Source organism: Neomonachus schauinslandi, chromosome 7 (genome assembly GCF_002201575.2).
Source record: "Neomonachus schauinslandi chromosome 7, ASM220157v2, whole genome shotgun sequence".
Lineage (NCBI taxonomy): Eukaryota > Metazoa > Chordata > Mammalia > Carnivora > Phocidae > Neomonachus > Neomonachus schauinslandi.
The window spans coordinates 72,433,254-72,454,500 of NC_058409.1; the positions used below are offsets into that span (position 1 = coordinate 72,433,254).

Consider the following 21,247-nt stretch of genomic DNA (forward strand, 5'->3'; position numbering starts at 1 on the left):
AAGCGAAGCTGTCCTTCTGCAGAAGTATGTATAATAACAGCTGTCAGTCGTCAGTGAGTATTTACCATATGCCAGGAGCTGTTCTGGACTCTTTCAGTTACTGTCCCGTTTAATGCTCACACTGGCACTGGGAGGTGGCACCAGTGCTATTAGTCTCCCTAGTTTACATATCACGAGGAAACAGATGTAGAGGTGAAAAGTAGAGCCAAGCTAACCTGGACCAGCCCACTTCAGAGTCTGGGCTCAGAATCACTGAACTCATGCATGTCTCTGTTTATTCCAGAGGGTAGGCTTTAGGGATACCTGGTCTCTTCAAACCCAAGGCAATCAACATCAGAAGTCAGTGAGACCTGCCACTTAAAAGAAAACTCAATGACCAAATGAAGAGAGAGTATTTTTCTTTCAGTCAAACAAGGGACTAATGATTTGGGAAAATACTGATTTTTTAAAAAATGGACAGGAGGGATGTATCCACCTGCAAAGTGGCTGTATGCCATTGCAGTCCAGAAAACAGTTGGAAAGGTAGTTGAAAGCTGGTGGCTTCAGGGCTCAGATGAAAACAGTGTTGTAAATACACCGTGATGAACACTTTGGTCCATAAAACTATATCTCTGATGGCTTCTGGGAATTTAACCTAAAGCAATAGAAATACTGGGGGCAGAGTCTCTTCATTATAACACTGTGTATTGATTCCTACTAGCATTGTATAAATATGGATATTCAACATTCAAGGTTAGTTTTTTTAGAGGGCACACATTTCATGCCCAATCACTACTGAACTTTCATCTGCCCAGCCCATAAAAGATAACAGTTGGGGGTGTGAGCTCAGAAATCAGACTGTGTGGGTCTTGCTCTGCAACTGACTAAGCTATATGGCACACTTCCTACATGATGACGTGGGGATAGTAAACACTCATGTTTATCATGAGTGTTAAGCTATGATATTTGTTAAATGCTTAGCACAGCAAGCACAGTGTCAGCATCCAATCAGTGTCGGCTATTATTATTCTTATTGTTAATGTTATTAAGGTAGTTATTTAATTTGCAAATAATAGGTAGTGTAGTTCCTCAGCTCTATTAATATCGCTTGTCCGCAGTGGATGAAACTGGGTTACAGTTTGCTGAATGTTCTGATCTAGTTAACAATGGGTGGTGGCAGATCTTGTTTAATGGAAATACCAGAACTGCGGGGGGGGCATTGTTTAATATACATTACAGATAACTTCTTCTATGACTTTGGATAATTAAGAACCAAATGGTCACAACCAACACTTCAAACTGTTTAATTTGACTTAAAAGGGAACTTTGTACTGAAAAGCTGGTGAAATGTTACAGGTCTTCAGATGGTGGTGTTCCCCAGCTGTTTCTTAGACTTAAGCGTTTTACTCCACTTTAAGAAAGCAAAGACTGCCTTGTTTGTTTGTTTGTTTTAGTCTCCTGAGGTATGGCTTAGACAGAGCTATCATGCTGGATTCGAAGAGAGTTAAATTAAAATGACCAAAACAAAAAAAGACTAGATTATTGGGACAGGAGATGTTAATGATAAGAGTGGCATTCTCCCGGGTTTCTGAATTGTGTACCAAAATAAACACGTAGCAAGAAGTCAGGTACCTGAAATTCCAGCATGGTCTTCCCCATGTTTGACTCCAACATGTAGTGGTAGGCTCCAATGCTGGTGCTGGGGTCATCTGCATCATCCAAAGTGCCCTTGGGAAGAAAGCAGAAAAGGAAAATATGGATTTTTCCTTCTCCTTCTTTTGTGGCCACGAATTAATGCTGTGGCCCTACAGTAAAACTTCTATTATATTGAGCCTTCGGGTGTGCATTCTACAACCAAGGCTCCAGTTGGTTTGGGATAAAATTCTTAATCTCACCATGACTCAGAATAAAGAGGATTTTTGTAATCAATTTGAACATTCATTCAAATGTTAACTGATTATATATTTGCTAAAAGAATAATTTTCCCAAAGTAGAAATTTCTGTATCTTTGCACAAAGTTTTTGCTGTTAGATGGTGGTAATGTTTGAGTGGTTGCCCTCTGGAAGGTTGCCTTCAACTGTCATTTGAAATCCTAAAATGCTGACCTTGTTCTGATTTGATGGTAACCAGGCCAGATTATATCATTGACAGGGAAAGAATTCTCTGGTTGTTTGGGCCATTCATATTTTACTGCCCTGATTCTTTTTTTGTTTATTTTAATTTTTTTTATTATGATGTTATGTTAATCATACATTACATCATTAGTTTTTGATGTCGTGTTCCATGATTCATTGTTTGCGTATAACACCCAGTGCTCCATGCAGAACGTGCCCTCTTTAATACCCATCACCAGGCTAACCCATCCCCCCACCCCCCTCCCCTACTGCCCTGATTCTTAATGGGAGCTTTTTATAATATGCTGGTGTTTGACCTGGAGACATAGATCTTGGTGTGTGTTTTTTTCACTTCCAGACTACTTAATCTTTAGGAAACAAGGTGTGTGGGGTGATGAATAGAAATGAAATTGACCTTCAATTTGGTTAGGGGTAGTGGCAGTAAAAAAAAGCTAACACAAGTGCTGGACTGGCACTGGGGCCTACCCTGCAGGATCCCAGGGCCTCGGATTTCTGGGAAGGTGGGCAATGCCTTTGTGAGGCTGAACAAACAACTGCCAGCATCCGATAGCAGCCAATTTATAGCTTCTGAATGCAATAACATTAACATGCTGCTGCTGAAATATTTATGTTGCCTTTTTAAATATCCCAGAGGAAATCCATCCAGAAGCCTGCAAACCTTATATATTCTCTTTCCTTAGAAAGTTCCATGAAAAAATGATAAATTACATTTACACTGAGGGCCCCTCCTTGCTCCTGAGTAAATTCCACACATATAAATCAGGCATCATTTTCCTAACTTCTCTTCCTCAAAGGCCCTTGAAATTTACAAGTCACGAAAATAAAAGCTTCCTTTCATCCTGACAGCAGATACAGAACAGAGCTCCCCAATGTCTCCTCCCAGGTCAGCCTCTCTCTGTCCCCTGCCCCTTCTCTTAACTCTTCTGTGGGTGACAAGAAAAGGAACAAAAGGGTCACACTAGTGTGATAATGTGTCCTTCATTTTCAGCAGCTTCTCTAAAATGACAGAACCTTTATAATCAGATTAAGGTGATGAGAGAATGCAAATCTCAGATGGGGTTTATCTGTGCTAAAAGCAAAGCCAGGAGGTGGCTAATGCCCTCAATAATGCCAAGTTTCTGCCTTTGGAGGACACACAGGGAGATACCTGCCCCAGTGGGAAACCAAGGCTTCCTCCATCGTTTGTAGTCGGTATCAAGTATCAGATGTTCTAAATAATTCACGAGGCAAATTATCTACTCCTAGATTGCTGAGAAAATATTCTACCTAAATTTCTAAGACAAGAGTTTTTGCTCTTAAAGCACTTTGCATTAATTGTGTCCATTAACAGAAATTTTCTCTGAAAAAAAATTTTCAGCTCTCTGAAAGAATTAAAATTAAGTATGATAATTCTAAGAGCTAACAGATTTTGGGCATATGGCTTTTCCATGTCTAAGCAGTCACCCTTTCCTTAAAAATACAGACTGCTGGACCCCCACACTGGTTGGGGAATTGGCACTTGTAATAAGCACTTAGGATAATTTTTATGACTAGTCAAGTTTGGGGAAAAAATGAGCTAGTTTATCTCTAGATTAAAGCAGTATTCAATTACATGCATTCCCAGGCCCTAAAAGTATCAATACTTTTCAAACAGCAAACATTCAAATAAACAAATCAGGATGGATCAAATTATCTACTTTGATTTAAAATTTGATTAATGGTCATCCAGGGCAGCTAAAAAATATTTCTGAGATGTGGCATAGGGAACCAGCTCCAGTTTCTTGATTTCCAATCCAAGTGTTCATTTTGTTGAAAATCAATGATTTCATGGGTAAAAATTAAACCTGCACAATTCTTTTTTTTTTTTTTTAAAGTGAACTCTCTGCCCAGTGTGAGGCTGAAACTCACGACCAAGCCAGCCAGTCTTCCCAAACTTGCACAATCCTCAAAGAATTTGCTCACTCTAGTATTTCCCCAGATTCAACTGCCTTGGTGTCTCAGTGCATCCAGCTTTCTACCCTAGTGGGTACTCACACTGGTGGAGGCAACTGCTTCCTGCACACTCTCCATAATGAATTCCTTAGTGATCCTTCGAGAGGGCAGCTCATTGAAGAGGGAGTTGATTAGGGCCACTTTAGCTGCATCCCGTCTGGCTTCAGCTCTACTTAAGCAGCACTTGAGAAAGGAAGGAGAAAAGGAATCATTAGAGGATTCAGCATCTCACCATTTTTGTCACTGCCTCAATGGATTTCTGGACATTTTCATTCATACATTTACTCTGGACCTATTCTTTCTTACCCATTGCTAATCCCCTGAAGATCATGCAGATTTTCCTTCTGCCCTAGAGTTCATGCAAATGTCTTGGTTGGTTTTCAAATGATTTTTGTCTTATTTTATAGTCTTTGAATGTCTCCTCTGAACCAGAGACTTTGCATACTGTTAATAACTAATAATAAAAATAATAATAGCTACTATTATGAACTTGGTGAGTACATTCATTTTTAGGGCCTTCCTCAAATTCTTATCTCAGAGGGAAAAAATGTAAGGAAAGAAGGAAAATGGGAGATATCTTTAACACAGTAATTAAGAACACAGGTTCTGGAGTCAGACTGCTTAGATTCAGATCCCAGCTATGGTACTTGTTAGCTAAAAGACTGGGCAAGTTAACCTTTCTGTGTCTCAGTTTCCTCCTCTGTAAATGGGAATAATAGTAATGTTTATGTCATCGAGCTGAGGATAGACACAATTATTTAATATACATGAAGCACTGAGAATACCTGGCACATGGTAATACTCTATGGGACTATCCCACTCTTATATGTACTCACATGTCCAGGTCAGGACAAGGGAGCTGCTGTCAAAATCTACTGTTTTGGCTTTTCCAGCATTTATCTCCCCACTTTCCCTCTAATAACAGTTCCCTGATTTTCTTTTTCTTTTTTTTAATTTTACTTTATTACGTTATGTTAGTCACCATACAGTAGTACATCATTAGTTTTTGATGTAGTGTTCCATGATTCATTGTTTGCATATAACACCCAGTGCTCCATTCAATACATGCCCTCTTTAATACCCATCACCAGGCTAACCCAACCCCCCACTCCCTCCCCTCTAGAACCCTCAGTTTGTTTCTCAGAGTCCATAGTCTCTCATGGTTCATCCCCCCCTCTGATTTCCCCCTCTTCATTTTCCCCTTCTTGCTATCTTCTTCTTCTTTTTTTTTTAACATATAATGTATTATTTGTTTCAGGGGTACAGGTCTGTGATTCATCAGTCTTACACAATTCACAGTGCTCACCATAGCACATACCCTCCCTAATGTCCATCACCCAGCTACCCCATCCCCCCCAACCCCCACTACTCCAGCAACTGGAGGACCGCCATGTCCACCTTACACTCAGTCCACACAGTGGGTGGGACATGCTCCATTTGGCCTTTCTGAAGTTAGGAACCATAGGCAGACTATGATTAGCAACTCATTAAAAAAAATTCTCCTAAAAGTAATATTGCTCTCTATTCTACTAACCTGGATTTCCTGTGGCTCATATGGGTCTGCTCAATGTATCCTGATTCTTTTCTATCCTCTCTCTTTTATTACCAACTACAGCTCCTCTTATTCAAATTCTGGCTTGGTGTGGACTCCTGGGGGTCCAGATAGAGGGATGAAGCCCTATGAGAACTGCACTGTCCTTGGAGCCCACTCCTACTGGAGGGTGAGATGCTATTTCTCCTACAGGTTCCTGTGAACTATCAAGGGTCCCAGACCCTACTCGAAAACTACTGGTGGGAAACAAGCCCCAGGAAGAGAAGCTCAGGCTCAGGTCCTGGTCAACAGGGTGGACCAACACCCCTGGCTCTGCTACTTAGTGATTGTGAGACACAGGCCTCCTCAATTTCGGGACTTATTTCCTCACTGGACAAATGGGAAGGCCAGGCTCTCTGATCTCTAGGACTCCTACCACCTAAAATGCATGATTCTCAGAATCAGTAGTGTTTGGTGACTGATGTGAAAGAACAGGGCAGGTATCAAAGATCCCACTTTATTTTCACACTGGACTCAGTAACTCCACTGGGAAAAAGCCAAACCCCCTCAGTTTGCTTTCCACACATCCTCGCCTCTACCTCATCTGCCCCATACTGACCATCCCTGCACTGACCGAGGAATGCTCCAAACTCATGTTCTTGTATCCTCTAGAGGCTGGCCTCTCCTCTCCATCTCCACGAACCCTGTATGAGTCCCCTGAGGTCAGACCCCAGCCCCCTCTGATTTTCCTGCTTCGACCTCCCTCTTTGGACAGTGTGACTACTACTGTAATGATCCCTTCTTGACTACAGGTTACTTCTTCCTGCTCCTCTCCCACCTTCAGGCCTGGGAAGGGCCACTTATGTATTTCTTGAGCATCCTCCAGAGTGCCTACTCCCAGGGTCAGCCCTTGGAAATGCTCACATATGGTTAGTATTCAGATGAAGTAATGACAAGACTTCTAAAATAGGAACAGGACACCAAAAAGGATGGAAAAAGACACGTGTCGGTAGACTAACAAAAATAGCAATATACACAGCTATTTTAGTTTACAACACAAAGAGAGTTCCAATATCTCCTTTTAAATAAAGAATGGTGCAAAGGTTTTAAAAGTGGTTTGGGATTTTCCTCCTTAGAGTTGAATGACAAGTAAGAAGGCTTTGGGGTTGCTTCAGGCAGCAAAAGTCATCGAATATTTAGACCTCTCCTAAGGTTTAGGACACTTGTATTAAATTAGGTGGGTCTGGACAGATAGGTCGACTTTGCCTTATGGACTTGACTGGGAATTTATGGGACATTGAGTTCTGAGTTGGCAGGCTTGCAATGAAACTCAGGTGCCACGTCTTCCAGAAAGTTTTCCATGACCACTCCCAAGGCCAGGGTGGGAGAATCGCTGTCCAGGAGAGGCATTCACCACACTGCCATGAAATTATCTGCTAGTGCTCTGCCCCACAGCCCTAGGCTGTGAGCAACCTAAAGGCAGAGTCTGTGACTAAGTCATCTTTGTGTCTCTGTACTTGAAATATAGTTTGTTGGATGAATAACTGAATGAGGCCTGGAAAATTAAAACACAAGTCATTAAGGCACCTGACAAAATGTTCAAGAAATCCTCGTAAAGAAGAGAATTAAATATATATACTCATTATTTAAAAAAAAAAATCCCATTTCAATATACCCTATGTGGTATGTAAAATGCAGTAATATAAAAATATATTAATGTGTGAATTTCAGAGGGATAATTGGCCATTAAGTTCAGACAGTCTGAAATGACCATTTTTGCCTGAGTGTAGGATATGCTTATTATTCTTTGGAAAATCAGTTTCCTATCAAAAAGCAAACAAAGTTTTTGCAAATATTACCTGACATCTGTAGGAGTAGCCCATTTTAATAGGAATTTGCTTTATAAAATCTATAATAGAGCCATTGGGCTTTTAGAGTGTAGAGAACTACACTCAGATCTGGGCAATCCTAAGGAACTTTATATAACTTTCTATCTAAATAATGGCAATTTAAGCCATCTTTCATAGAGAGAGACCTAGTAAACACTACTTAGATGAAAGAAGGTATCTATTTTAAGTAAGACCAGCTAAGTAGTAGATCAAAGGCGCCACATACATTTACAACCAAATGGCACTGCTTCTGAGATCAAAGTACTGCTGGGCTGAGAACAGAAGAGCCTTTTCCCAGAAAGCATGAAAAAGGACTACGGAGACTTAACCAATATCAAGATTTTAAAGCAGACACATGTCTTTACTTATTGTTTCAATGTACAGAATCTTTGGTTAAAATGGGGGAGAAAGTGTACCAATTAATAAGTACATAAAATAAAATAAATTCTGAACCATCAAAAGGCTTTTCTTGCTATTGTTCTTTGCATTTCTGGAAGACAAGTACTTCAAAATGTCTGTAATGTTAACCAGCCGCTTTCTTCTAAAATTTGGAGCTACAAATCCAAGCCAGTAAAGGCTGCATATTTTTCTTTAGGGATCTTTAAATGAGATCTCTCAAACCATAAGGGCCTGCACTTGGGCAAGAAATTTAGCCAAAACCAATCTGCTTGGCAAATCTAAATCAGAGTGTGGATTCTGCTGTGAGAACAGGCACCATTAGAATTTCCATCAGTAGGAAATGCTGTAAGAAAATAAAATATGGTAAGTGACAGGACATTTTATTGATGTGTCCAAACTGGTCATCAAAGAAAAATCAGTTGGGGAGTGAATGAAGTATGATGTTATTTCAAAGCAATTTCCGGCTAGAATTAGACTTCCCAGGTTGTATGGTTTATTCTCGCTGTTTTTCAGCCAGACCCCAATCATAAACACAGATTTGTAAACCGTGCCTTATCCGCTAACCATTCTTACTTGTTAATATAGAGAGACAACTTCTGTCCTTTGCACTTTGTTAAAGTGCAGAGCTGCAATATTTAATAGTTGAGATTTTACTGAAGTCAGCTGTGCATTTCTTAGGCATATGGAGCCACATGCTTTTCAAGTGGCTAGTAGACCCCACTCAGACATTTATCTTGATGCTCAGATGCCTTTCATTTGCTGGTACATTATAAACCACTATGATCATTTCAAAGCCTCCTGGCTCTCATCTAAAATTAAAGCAAAAAAAATAAAAATAAAAATAAATAAAAAAGTGTCTGTGGCATTGCTGAGGAAAACTATTTGAAGGCAGAGGTACCCAGCCCTGAGACAGCTCCCTGTGATCTCTGCTCCTGGCATTCACGCCCTTATGCAGTCCCCTCCTACACTATACCATGGTTGGTCTATGTAACCAATAGAATATGACAGAAGTTATGGTATGTCACTTTCAATATAAGGTTATAAAAGACACTGTGGCATCTGTCTTGGTAACCCTTGCTTTCTCTCTTAGATAGCTTGCTCTGGGAAAGGTCTGCCATGTTGGAAGCAGTCCTACAGAAAAACACACATGGCAGGCAGATAATGCCTTCTGCCAACAGACATCTGAGTGAGATTGAAGCTGATCCTCTGGAACCGATCAAGACTTCATATGACTTCAGCTTCAACCAACAGCTTGACTACAAACTCCAGGAGACCCTGTGCCAGAACTACCCAGCTAAGCTGCTTCCAGATTCCTGATCCCCATAAACAATATGAGACAATGAATGTAAGTTTTGAGGTAATTTGTTATCAGGCCCAAAATCACTAATATAAAGGCATTTCTCTTTGTTGTTATCCTTATTTTGCAGATGAGGAAACAAGTCAGATCCCAAGGTCATACAACTTAAAAAGTAATGAAAAAAAGGCTCCTGGGTGGCTCTATCAGTTAAGACTTTGACTCTTGATTTCAGATCAGGTCATTATCTCAGGGTTGTGAGATCGAGCCCCACATTGGGCTCTGTGCTGAGCATGGAGCCTGCTTAAGATTCTCTCTCTCTCTTCCTCTGCCCCTCACCCCTAAAAAAAAAAGGTGACGAAAAAATAATTCATCCCCAGGTCTGCCTGACTTGAGAGCCCAATTTTTTAACTACTACACTATTCTGCTTATCACAGAAATGATCACTCACCTTGGAATAGGAGAATATATAATTTGGCTAAAATCTCACAGCACTTCCCTAATCAATATAGTTTTTTAGCCAAAGCTCCTACTTTGATATTCTGTGGCTCATTTTGACAAAAGACTTCAAGATTATCTCCCCCATCCCTGCATGTCAAACTCAACTTCATTCAGAACGAAAGGCCAAAGTGGAAGCAGCACACTGTGACAAGCAACTGTGCTCAATGAGGAAGGCAGTGTGCTGACAATTATTTTAATATCTGCTTCCCTTCTACTGTCCTTTCAATGCTTTCCTCTACCTGGACTGTAGGGAGGAGGAAAATGGAGAGAGGTGTCAGCTATGATTAGATAAGAAGATCAAATGCCCTGTAGGAAGTTTCTCATGCTGGCTCAAAGTGACCCCCTTTTTAAAAAAAAAATTAAATTCAACTAATTAACATATAATGTATTATTTGTTTCAGAGCTAGAGGTCTGTGATTCATCAGTCTTATATAACACCCAGTGCTCATTACATCACAGGCCCTCCTTAATGTCCATCACCCAGTTACCCCATCCCTCCACCCCTCCTCCCCTCCAGCAACCCATAGTTTGTTTCCTATGAGACTCTTGTCTCTTATGGTTTGTCTCCCTCTCTGGTTTCGTCTTGTTTTATTTTTTCCTCTCTTCCCCTATGGTTCTGTTTTGTTTCTTAAATTCCACATATGAGTGAGATCATATAATTGTCTTTCTCTGATTGACTTATTTCACTTAGCATAATACCCTCTATTTCCATCCATGTCATTGCAAATGGCAAGATTTCATTTTTTTTTTTGATGGCTGAGTAATATTCCATTGTATATATATACCACATCTTCTTTATCCATTCATCTGTTGATGGACATCTGGGCTCTTTCCATAGTTTGGCTATTGTGGACATTGCTGCTATAAATATTGGGGTGCAGGTGACCCTCTGGATCACTACATTTGTATCTTTGGGGTAAATACCCAGTAGTGCAATTGCTGCAGCATAGGATAGCTTAATTTTCAACTTTTTGAGGAACCTCCATACTGTTTTTCAGAGTGGCTGCACCAGCTTGCATTCCCACCAACAGTGTAGGAGGGTTCTCCTGAAAGTGACCCCTTGATTAAGTATGGGGCCAAGAGAATTTGGAATTTTACCACATAAGATTGCTCAATAATTTTAGGAAGTGTTTGCTAACTCTTCAAGAGCAAAAATCATTTAAATTAAACTTTCCCAGCTCCACTGGATAAGAAATTATCCCAAGACCAGCTCATTCTTATCTTATATTTTATTTTGCATTTTAGATCACCAACAAGCCACTAGGAGCCCATAGGGTATACTATGAAGATCATTGATAAGCCTAGGCCAGGAATTTGAACCAAGAGTTCAAAAACTTTAGTGTTCATAGTAAGATCACCTGGGGGAAATTGTTAAACAAGCACATTCCCAGGCCCCAATCTGACCTACTTAATCAGTTTCTTTAGATGGATTGCAGTGGCAGGGTGAGAGGGTAGTCTGCATTTTATCAAGCTTTCCAGGTGATTCTTAGGCAGGTGAACCCAGGACTATTTTCAGAGAAATACTGCTCTAGCTTCTGTCCCTTCTGTGTCCCATTTCTAAATGTCAGTGGCAGAACCAGGTTTTGTGGGGCCTGAAGTTTACATAATTTGGGGGACCCTGTTTAAGAAGAACAATATGAAATTTAAAAAACTGACATTGTGATTTGGAAGGAGCCTGAGCAGAAGCTTCACTGGCTTCATGGTTGAAAATGGTTAAGTCTCCCCTCTACTATACTATAACATTCTACACTTCTATACTCTGTTTACCAACACAACTAATTGCCTCACAAAAACTAATTCTATGACATCAGCTAGGTGTCCTACAATTTAACATAATTCTTAAACTAGCTACCTAGAGATAGCATCACATCCCACAGATTTATGGCTCTGTCCTACAAGACTGCCCCCACTTCAGACATCAATAGGAATTCCAGGTTGTCACTTGGGTTTCTGATCAACCAGTTAAAAATGAGTAATTCCCATGACCCCCTCCTCTGGTTCTATCGTTTGCTAGAAACTCACAGAACTCAGGAAAATGGTTCACTTATGAGCTTATTGGTTTATTCTAAAGGGATAGAATTCAGGAACAGCCAGAGGAAAAGATGGATAAGGCACAAGTGTGGGAAGGGGCTTGGAGCACCATGCCCTTCCCAGGTGCACCACCCTCTCAGAACTTCAATATGTACACCAACCTAGAAGCTCTCCGAGTTCCAACACAGGATTTTTATGGAGGTTTCATACATAGACATGATTGATTAAATCTTTGGCCATCAGCAATTAAGTCAATCTTTAGTCCCTCTCCTTTCCTAGGAGGTCAGATGCTAGGGCTGAAACTTTCAACCTTCTAATCATGTGATTGGTTCCCTTGGCAACCAGCCACCATCATTAGGGGCTTTTCAGAAACCACCTCATTAACATAAACTTAAGTGCGGTAGAAAGGGTTTTGTTATGAATAATAAAAGATACCTTTTTCATTCTTACCACTAGGAAATTCTAAGGGTTTTAGGAGCTCTGTGCCAGGGACCAGGATAAAGACCAAATATGTATTTCTTACTATAAATCACAATATCACAATGGTAAATCTACCTCTGCTAACATCAAAATGTTAATTTCTCACTAGTGAAATTGCCTCTACCCAAGAATCAAGGAAAGCAGTGTTCAGGTTGAAAAAAAATGTTCTTTATGACAGTTCTGAAATTAGGCCCTTAGGAAGTATATAAGCACTGCTGACTTAAGTAAGTGAGGTCTCAATTTTCCTTTTCTGCTCAGCAGTTTTTATTTCTTCCATGATAATTTTCCAAAGTGTGACACTGTACAATGGTAAATTAATCAACCAAGATTAATTCATGGGCCAAGTAGATTGTCTTGAAATAAAATAGTGACTTATCAACTTTTTAGGATGTACAGAAGTTCTTAAGTAAAATAAAATTTTGGTAGTCATGTATGTGTTATAAAAATAGAGATACCTACTAAGAAACTAGTTTTATTGTTATTTGTTAAATATTTTAAAATTATTGACAGTGTGTTACTTGTCCATAGAAACAGTTTCTAGCTAGGCTGACACAATTTATACTCTGAACGGTTACTTTCCTGGTAGCCTTCATTTGATTAATAATTTTCCCCATGTTTAGTATTAGAAAATAGGCAGGATACACGTGTTGAAACCTGTTTCTGGATGCCAAGATTCATTTAAGTAACTTTTCTCCATCTTAAAAGACTTCTAAAGATTTTTCATATTTGTATTTTAAGACATCAAAAAAAAAGTTTGTAGATCCAAAAATGTATAAAACCAAGTTAGGCACACTTTACTCAGTCACTACCAATGGTAGCCAAGGAGTTGAAAAATAGTCTATAAGGAATGTTCTTATTTTTGAATAAGAACAACAATAAAGTAGCAAATGTGACAGATTGAATGTACATATGAACTCAAAGCTGATGATGTTGTCCCCACTCCCCCAACCCCCGGCGGTCAAGGGCAGGTCAGTGTTATTTAGGTGGCATTCGCTCAATAGCACATTTACCCAAGGGATCTCCTGAGCTGGGACTTTGCAGGCGGCAAAACCAAATAAACTGACTCTGTGAGAGGTGAGAATTCTTGCCCACATCTTTTAGGCTGTCAAGTCTGTCATTCAAGTTGGTTGGGAACGTTTTGCTTTTGTGAGTCGGAGTTCAAGTCTCAGCAAGTGTCTTGCAGAGTTTGTGTGCATGGTCTGCCGGCTCTGGTCAGTGTCACCAACACCTCTGCTTCATCCTGATAGCAAGGCATCAGCACAAAGAATGCCGTAAGCCAGGCCTTGCAGCTAATCATCCCCTTCTCAGTTCCTCAAGACCTTGACTGCCCTAGTCTAAGCATGAACATTTGCATGTGTTCCAATTTATCTAATTGTGGATATATTAGCATTTCCCCCCTTCCAGATGGTGATGTGAAAAAGGGCAACCGTTGAAACTCAGTCACCCAAGTTAATATTATGTCTCTTTCTCCATAGGTCAGGCTGGCTGCAAATATGTTGGGAACAATTTGGAGCTCTGTGTGTGCTGGGAATGGGGGTCTTTGCTAGGTGTGGGGGAGGGGAGTGGTATGGGAGTCCAATTTTCAGAGAAAACTCACTAGTTTCTGTTAACTGAAAGAAACGTTTCATGCACATGGTAGGTCAGAATGTTATTTTTATAATATAAACCACCTGGCTTCCTCCTCGTTTACCTCTGCCACAAATGCTATTCTACACACATACCCTCTTAGAGCAAGGTCCCTGGTAACTAATACAAAACCATGTTGTGTTTTGCTCCTTGAGGTTTTTGCTTTTCCCTTTTTTTCTTTTCTTCTTATTCTTTTTTCAAGTTAAGGTGAAGACAAGATGAATTGATCAGGGCTCAAAGTTTTGGTTTATTTTTATAGTTGCTTTGATGTAAAAGGACTTGGCTCTGATTGCAATGAGAGGGATGGAGGAGGGGGTTGGGGAAAGATGGAGTCAGCTTTTCTTCCTCACTCAGCAACTCCTGGGATAGTTAGCATCTTCCTAAAGCTCATCAACTAGTTGTGATAGCTTCACAACTATCTTGTGAAGATAGTCCCAAGTCTATTTACCACGTGGATTCTCTTCCTAAGCATTCCTTTCACTGCACTCTGCTGTTCTCTTTGGAGGCCAAGCATCTCTATTCATTTTACTTGCTAAGAAAAGACACAGATTAAAGTTAGGGAATGGGACTGGGGAATAAATACAATGTCTCATTAAAACAATATGCACTCCCAGTTTCATGAGCAAGTCATTAAAGTCTTGACATATGACTTTGAAATGGGAAGGGGTTATAACTAACTTTCCTATCTTTGGGTCTCATTAGTTGCAAAACAGGATGCTTTCCCGTGGAGATTTCAACCAGGAAATGCCTCCTTTAGAAGTTAAGTTACATTGCATAGTGTGTTGTGCATTTGAGTCAAGGTATACAAGTCTAGAGACAGAGAAGAGGTCATGGATGATTTCAAATAGAAATACTTGGCATTAAAACAGCTTTAGTGCAGGGCAATAGTCTCAATTTTATGGCAGGAACCAAATCTCTATTTGAGACATAGAATGTTAAGGCTAGGCCTCATTTAATAAGCAGTGAAAAGAGCCTTATGATTCTAATTAGCCAAGTCTATGAATTAATAAAAATTTCTTTTAGTCCTTCTCTCCTGGTAAAAACTTAATTTTATAAACTAGTTTATTGTGATTTAAATATACTTTTAATTCCCTGGACTTTGAGAGGAATCATTCAATGCATGGAAGTATAAAACATATGTTTTATATCTGCTATTACAGGTGAAATGTGCTTACTGCCTCAAGTAACTAAACACAACAAAATCAAACAGTCCTATCTTTTAGACAGTACTCATCTTGGAAAAGTAATTTTTCTAGGTATCTTCATAGGCAAAGGTTTTGGTCTGAAAATTAAGAGGCATAAAAATGAAAAGGCCTTTTAGAGATAGAGCTTTGCTAGGAGCTCATCTGCTCTGAGTGTTCCTCTTATGTCTCCCAACTGTGCAGCTGTGTTTTGTAGCACAGAGCATTGGTTGAAAAAGAAAAAAAAAAAAAGATCGGGCGCCTGGGTGGCTCAGTTGGTTAAGCGATTGCCTTCGGCTCAGGTCATGATCCTGGAGTCCCAGGATCGAGTCCCACATCGGGCTCCCTGCTCGGCGGGGAGTCTGCTTCTCCCTCTGACCCTCTCATGCTCTATCTCATTCTCTGTCTCAAATAAATAAATAAAATCTTTAAAAAAAAAAAAAGATCAATAACAGCTTGCCTATGGTAATATTAAATGTCTCAGATCCATGGGTTGCTTGGCGATATTGGCAATATACAAACAGCCTAAATACCCAAACCGTATTTAACACCTATATTTATTTTCCATGAAGAAATTTTAACAACAAAAAATATTTACATGAAAAAGATATGATACCCAAATGAATTAGTATCCTACACTTCAAATAAATCGAGCTATCACATCGATGTTTTATCCAGAGGATACATTTTTTATTCAATCCTAACTTATGCACATAAATAATCGCGTGGTCTAGTACTACACTCAAAGGAATTTTTGGTTTTTATTCCAAATAAGAATGAAATTCATTAATCCAAATCACTCTAGCAGATGACATGGAAGGCCACATCACTGGCTGGAAAACAAAACTTGAATCACAAACCTTTTAATCAAAATATAAAATAAGATAAAATACTCAAGTTCTCCTTTTGCACTTGAAAACAAAAACAGCTGCTGAAGCAGTGAGTGGCTTTCCTTCTGAGTTCATCAAGAGGGGAGCCAGACGTTGATCTGATGGCCCTTGTGTTGCTTTTATTGTAAAAAATGGAAATTACTGCAAGCTTTCATGGTCATGATATGTGGCTAGGGAAGGATTAACTGCATAGATGAGAATGGCATAAAGAAAATAAGTCGAAAATGCATGAATTCCTACTGAATGCCTATAATATTAGAGGATGGTTTCTTTTAGAAAAGACACAATAAGAACTAATGTGTTTCAATATAATTTTCTAAAAGAAAAACAATATCAATAGATCATTTTATTTATTGTTTTGAAATTCAAAAATGCATCATATTTTCACTTCTCTTTTTCTAATACTGTAGTAACTTATGAAGACATACTTTAAACAAGATTATGACTGCTTTCTTTCCCTCTGGCTCTCTGTTTTTTGTGGGTTGTGGTGTCAAGACTAACTGAAAATTCTTTAATTAGTCTTCTTGGACAAACGCCTCCCATTTACTTCAGTGGGAGGTTTCTTTGCATAAAACCAGTGGTTTGTGTCTATCAGAGCCTTTGAATGCTTTCCTTTGATTAATCAGAAAACTAAAGCTCAGTCTGAATACCATTTTTCTAAAGAATGAATGGGCATAATCTCTTACAGCTTTCATGAAACCAGAAGGATTAATCCTTCAATCCAGTACCATACTCCACTTCAAGTATTTTCAATTACTTGGCACCATTGGAGGTGACGTCCATGGCTCAGTAAGAAGGCTACTGCTGGCATAATGGTTTCTCCACGTCTCAGCACATGGTCTTGGCATTAATAATCCATCGTGAAATGATTTGCAATGCACAAGGGTGACATTTGATTATGTGAAAGGCACTGCAGGAATGAGCATGTAGGCTCTTACTGGCCAACTGCTGGCAAAAACATGATGAAATGTTATATGGTGAAAATAGCATTTAAGATGGTTTCTGAACAAAGAAAAGTGTAAGGACATTGCTTTAGGAGAAATTTTCTCTCCTTTTTTAACTTCCTGATTTTCCTTTCTCAAATCATATTTTGGAGGGTCAAAGGGGTTAAGGGGCCAGATTTGTCAGCCAATCACCCAAACACATTTTCAAAACATTTGATTCAGGAAATTCTGCATCTTTTAAAGCAAGGATGTTAACAATCCTCCTGAGAACTTGAAAATATAATGATTTAAACATAAGGTAAAGGAGACCCTGAAATGATTAGAGAAATCACCAAGAGGCCTCCCTGGTGAAGAGTTCAGTTTTTTCATTTTGTCTTCTATTTTTCAAAGACCACAATGAGGATGTTGAATGTACTATCAAGGGGAAGTCCTATCATTTTGAGTAGAAATTTATGAGATGATTGGGAAATTCATAATTCTCAAGGTAGTGAAAGCAAAAACAAAAACAAGGAAATTTGAATTTCTTAAATTTATATCCTCTAGATCCATTCACTGCTCTGTCAAATATGTTACATTCTAGGAGATTATAATGAGTGCATTTATTACATATAGACAAACATAATGCACACTTGGGTGAGGGAATGGCCAAATCTTGCTTATTCTTGGTCATGGATATTGGGTAGAAGGAAAGTTACTATGCACAAATTAAATTCAGAGAGAATTAGATGTTTTTTTACATCAATATTTTTAAGTTAATCCACCTTTAAAACTTTAAACCACAGATATGAACATAATAATATTACCTGATTTTAATGTTCCTAACTTTTCTTTGCCAGCCCACCATCTTACAGTTAGGTAAAATATCTTATTTGATGTATTGTATATAATAGTACATACTATTTTGTACATCAATCAATAGTGATTATATACAATAATGGACAAATATAAACTCCATTGATTTTTGAGATTTGTTATTCATTCATTTAGCTATTCATTCAACAAAATTTATTGGGCACTTACTATATGCAAAGCACAGTGTTTGGAGTCATAGGTATATAAGGATATAGACCCTATCCTTGAGACATTTATGTTTTATTATAGAGACAGAACATGCACATAAGTAGCAGCTAGAAGAAGTAAAGGCATGAATGAGGAACAGTTAGGATGAAGCACTGAGTGTCAGAAGAGGAATTCAGGGAGATAAAGCTGAAAGAGTAAGGAATTTAGACTTTAATAAGAAGGTAATAGGGAGCCATTGAAGATTTTTTTTTAACTTTTAATTTTGAAATAATTTTAGACTTATGGAAGAGTTTCATAGATAAACACAAAGACTTCCCAAAAAGTAGTCAATTTCATCTCTGTTGTTTAATATAATTGTTTATGTAGTATTCTTTTTTTTTTTTTTTTTTTAATGAGAGACAGAGAGCATGAGAGGGAGGAGGGTCAGAGGGAGAAGCAGACTCCCCGCCGAGCAGGGAGCCCGATGCGGGACTCGATCCCGGGACTCCAGGATCATGACCTGAGCCGAAGGCAGTCGCTTAACCAACTGAGCCACCCAGGCGCCCCTGTTTATGTAGTATTCTTATAGCATACACCTATAACTGCATTCCTTTTATCATGATTAGTGTAGTATATGCTTTGCATTTTTTTCTTACTCAGAAATGCCAAAGATTTTTCTTTCTTATCTTTTCAAAAAAATAGTTTGGTTTTCTTGACTGGGTTTGCCAGTTTTCGCCCTATTACATCAGGTCCTCCAAAGCTATCTTACATAAAAATTCAATCTACATTAAAATAAAATTAAAAACTAAAAACCAAACCAGAGATCAATTATAAATCTAGTATCAAAAAAAGCACCTTCATCCATCTTTTAAGCAGAATGTTGTCCCTAAGTCCCATACAGCCATGGAGCTCTGTGATTCTTTCGTCATGATCCTGTTTGGAATACGGTAGCCATTTCAATATGAAAATTTATGCTTTTCTTTAACTCAAGAAAATTGTTTCTGTTGGGCTACCCGGGTGGCTCAGTTGGTTAATCATCCAACTCTTGGTTTCAGCTCAGGTCATGATCTCCGGGTTGTGAGACTGAGCCCCACCTGGGGCTCCGAGCTCAGTGGGGAGTCTGCTTGAGATTCTCTTCCTCACTCTCTGGCCCTCCCCTGCCGACTCATGCTCTCCTTTCCCCACCCCCTTAAATAAATAAATAAATAAATAAATAAATAAATAAATAAATAAATAAATATCTGGGGGGAGGGGGGGAAGAAAATTGCTCCTGCGATTTATTTCCTCCCCTCTGTTTCCTTTGTCTCTTTCTAGAACTCTTATTAATGTTTACCTCCAGGATTTATCTCCATGTCTCCTGTATTATTTTTTTTCCCATCTCTTTGTCTTTTTGCTCTTTGTTCTAAAAGATTTACTTTACTATTTATTTTTTATTTTGTCATCTCCACTAATTTGGCTGTGACCTATGTCCACTCATCTATTTGCTCTTCTTTTATTTATTTTTATTGTTCTAATTTGGCAGTCGTATTTTACATTTCTTGTTCCCTGCTTTCTCCTTTTTTCATAGCTGCTTTCGATAAATATCCTCCCCCAATTTTCTGAGGATACTCACTGGAATCCTCTCTTATGTCATCTGTGGCTTGAATTATTTATATTCTTTTGTTTGTTTGACTTGGCCTTTCTCTTTTGTTTTTGGTTTTCCTCAAATGTTTGGTGGTCTTTAGTCCATTGACATTCATGCACAAAGAGAGTCATTCAGTTGGCTGGCAAGACCTTGCTCTGTGGCTGAGTAGGTCTGTTTCCCCAGAGGGCCCCCCCCTGAATGGGAAGCCTGATGGCAGCTCTGTATGAGTAGGCCAGCTTCACCTTACAGTGCTTGATGATGGACCTGCAGGCTCACGTGGACTAGGAAACCCCTTCCTCGGTTGCTGCCTTTCTTCCCCGTCTCCTGCCCCTCATCCTTGTCTGTCTGTGGTTATATTAAGCTCAGTGGTTTTGTTTTCGTTTTTTGGCTTTTTTAAAAAAGGTTTTATTTATTTATTTATTTATTTATTTATTTGTTTGTTTGTTTATTTGAGAAAGAGACAAGTCATGAGCAGGGGAAGGGGCAGAAGGAGAGAGAGAGAATCTCAAGCAGACTCCCCATTGAGTGTAGAGCTGGATGCAGGGCTTGATCTCACAGTCCTGAGGTCATGACCTGAGCCAAAACCGAGTTGGCCACGCTTAACCAACTGAACCACCCAGGAGCCTGTATTAAGCTCTGTTTTGAGGCTTCTAGACCCACTTTCAAATCACCCTCATCAGGCAATTCACTGTTGTTAGTCAGAGGTCAAACAGAGGTCCATTGTTGATCAATGTTCAGAGTAGGAGAAAGCAAGACCTCAGTGGCTGGCTGGGCCAGAAGTTTTGAAAATAGTTCTTTAATTAGCCTTAAAATTAGCCCCATGCTACTGCTAGAATAATCTTTCTGAAACATATTTGAATACATCAGTCTCCTGCTCAGAATCCTTCAGGGGTTCTGATTTTATATAGAATAAAACCTATTCTCCTTTGCAGAGCATAAAGACCCATTATGGTTTGATATGTGGGCCTAACCCGTCATCTCCTACCACTTCCCTGCCATAGACGTACTCAGGCTTCCCAAATTCTGAAAGTGCTGGTGGTTTTCTCTTTCTGAGGCAGGCCTTTTCACATGCTGTTCCCTACGCTATAGGAAGGTCATGTCCCCTATACTGACTAGCAAAGATACCCTCAACTGCATATTTCAGCTTGTGCTTGCATTCCCCATAAATCCTTTGACTTATCTGAGTCAGACATAGGTTTGTAGGTCCATTTATTAAACTATATTCTCCCCTGACTTCATAAAGGTTTGAAATAACATGTAATAGATACACAGTAACAGGATAAAATAAATGAGTGAGGCACACTAGGTTCAAAGGGAGAGTAAAGGTAGAAATATAAATAATATCAAGTATGACATTAGTCCAAAAAATTACATGACATGAAGTTTTGTAGACTTACACTACCAAGACAACATAACTGAAAATTTGCTTCTGTTATCAAATCTATGAGGGACACTTGAATGCTTGTTGAGCATATTGTCCATAAAATATAAATAAGACATTTTTGCCAGTTATTGAAAATTGAGAGATAGCTTACTGCACTAAAGGACTACTTATAAACTGAGAAGTTTCTTCTTTATGCTTTCATTGACCCTCAAATATAACTCTATTTGATTACTCTAATTTTTTTGCACACTGATTTCCTCAAGATATGGACTATATTCTCATTACTTGGCCCAATGCTTGATATTTCCTAGTCACTGAATGAATATATGTCATATACACTGGACAATCAGATGTTGATGGTTAATATAGGCAATGTTTTTGTGTGAGTT

The 21,247-nt window shown here is 39.0% G+C and overlaps 1 protein-coding gene across 3 annotated transcripts in view; it reads right to left on the minus strand.

Annotated features, from left to right (window-relative positions):
* Positions 1-21,247, minus strand: part of LIX1 (limb and CNS expressed 1) — a 59,531-nt gene that overhangs the window by 12,050 nt on the left and 26,234 nt on the right. For all 3 annotated transcript variants that reach the window (XM_021701631.1, XM_021701634.1, XM_044916773.1), the window contains exons 3-4: positions 4,128-4,268; positions 1,612-1,707 (exon numbers count right to left, since the gene is read on the minus strand). In XM_021701631.1, coding sequence (XP_021557306.1) covers positions 1,612-1,707; positions 4,128-4,268 — 237 coding nt within the window. The remainder of the gene's footprint in view (positions 1-1,611; positions 1,708-4,127; positions 4,269-21,247) is intronic.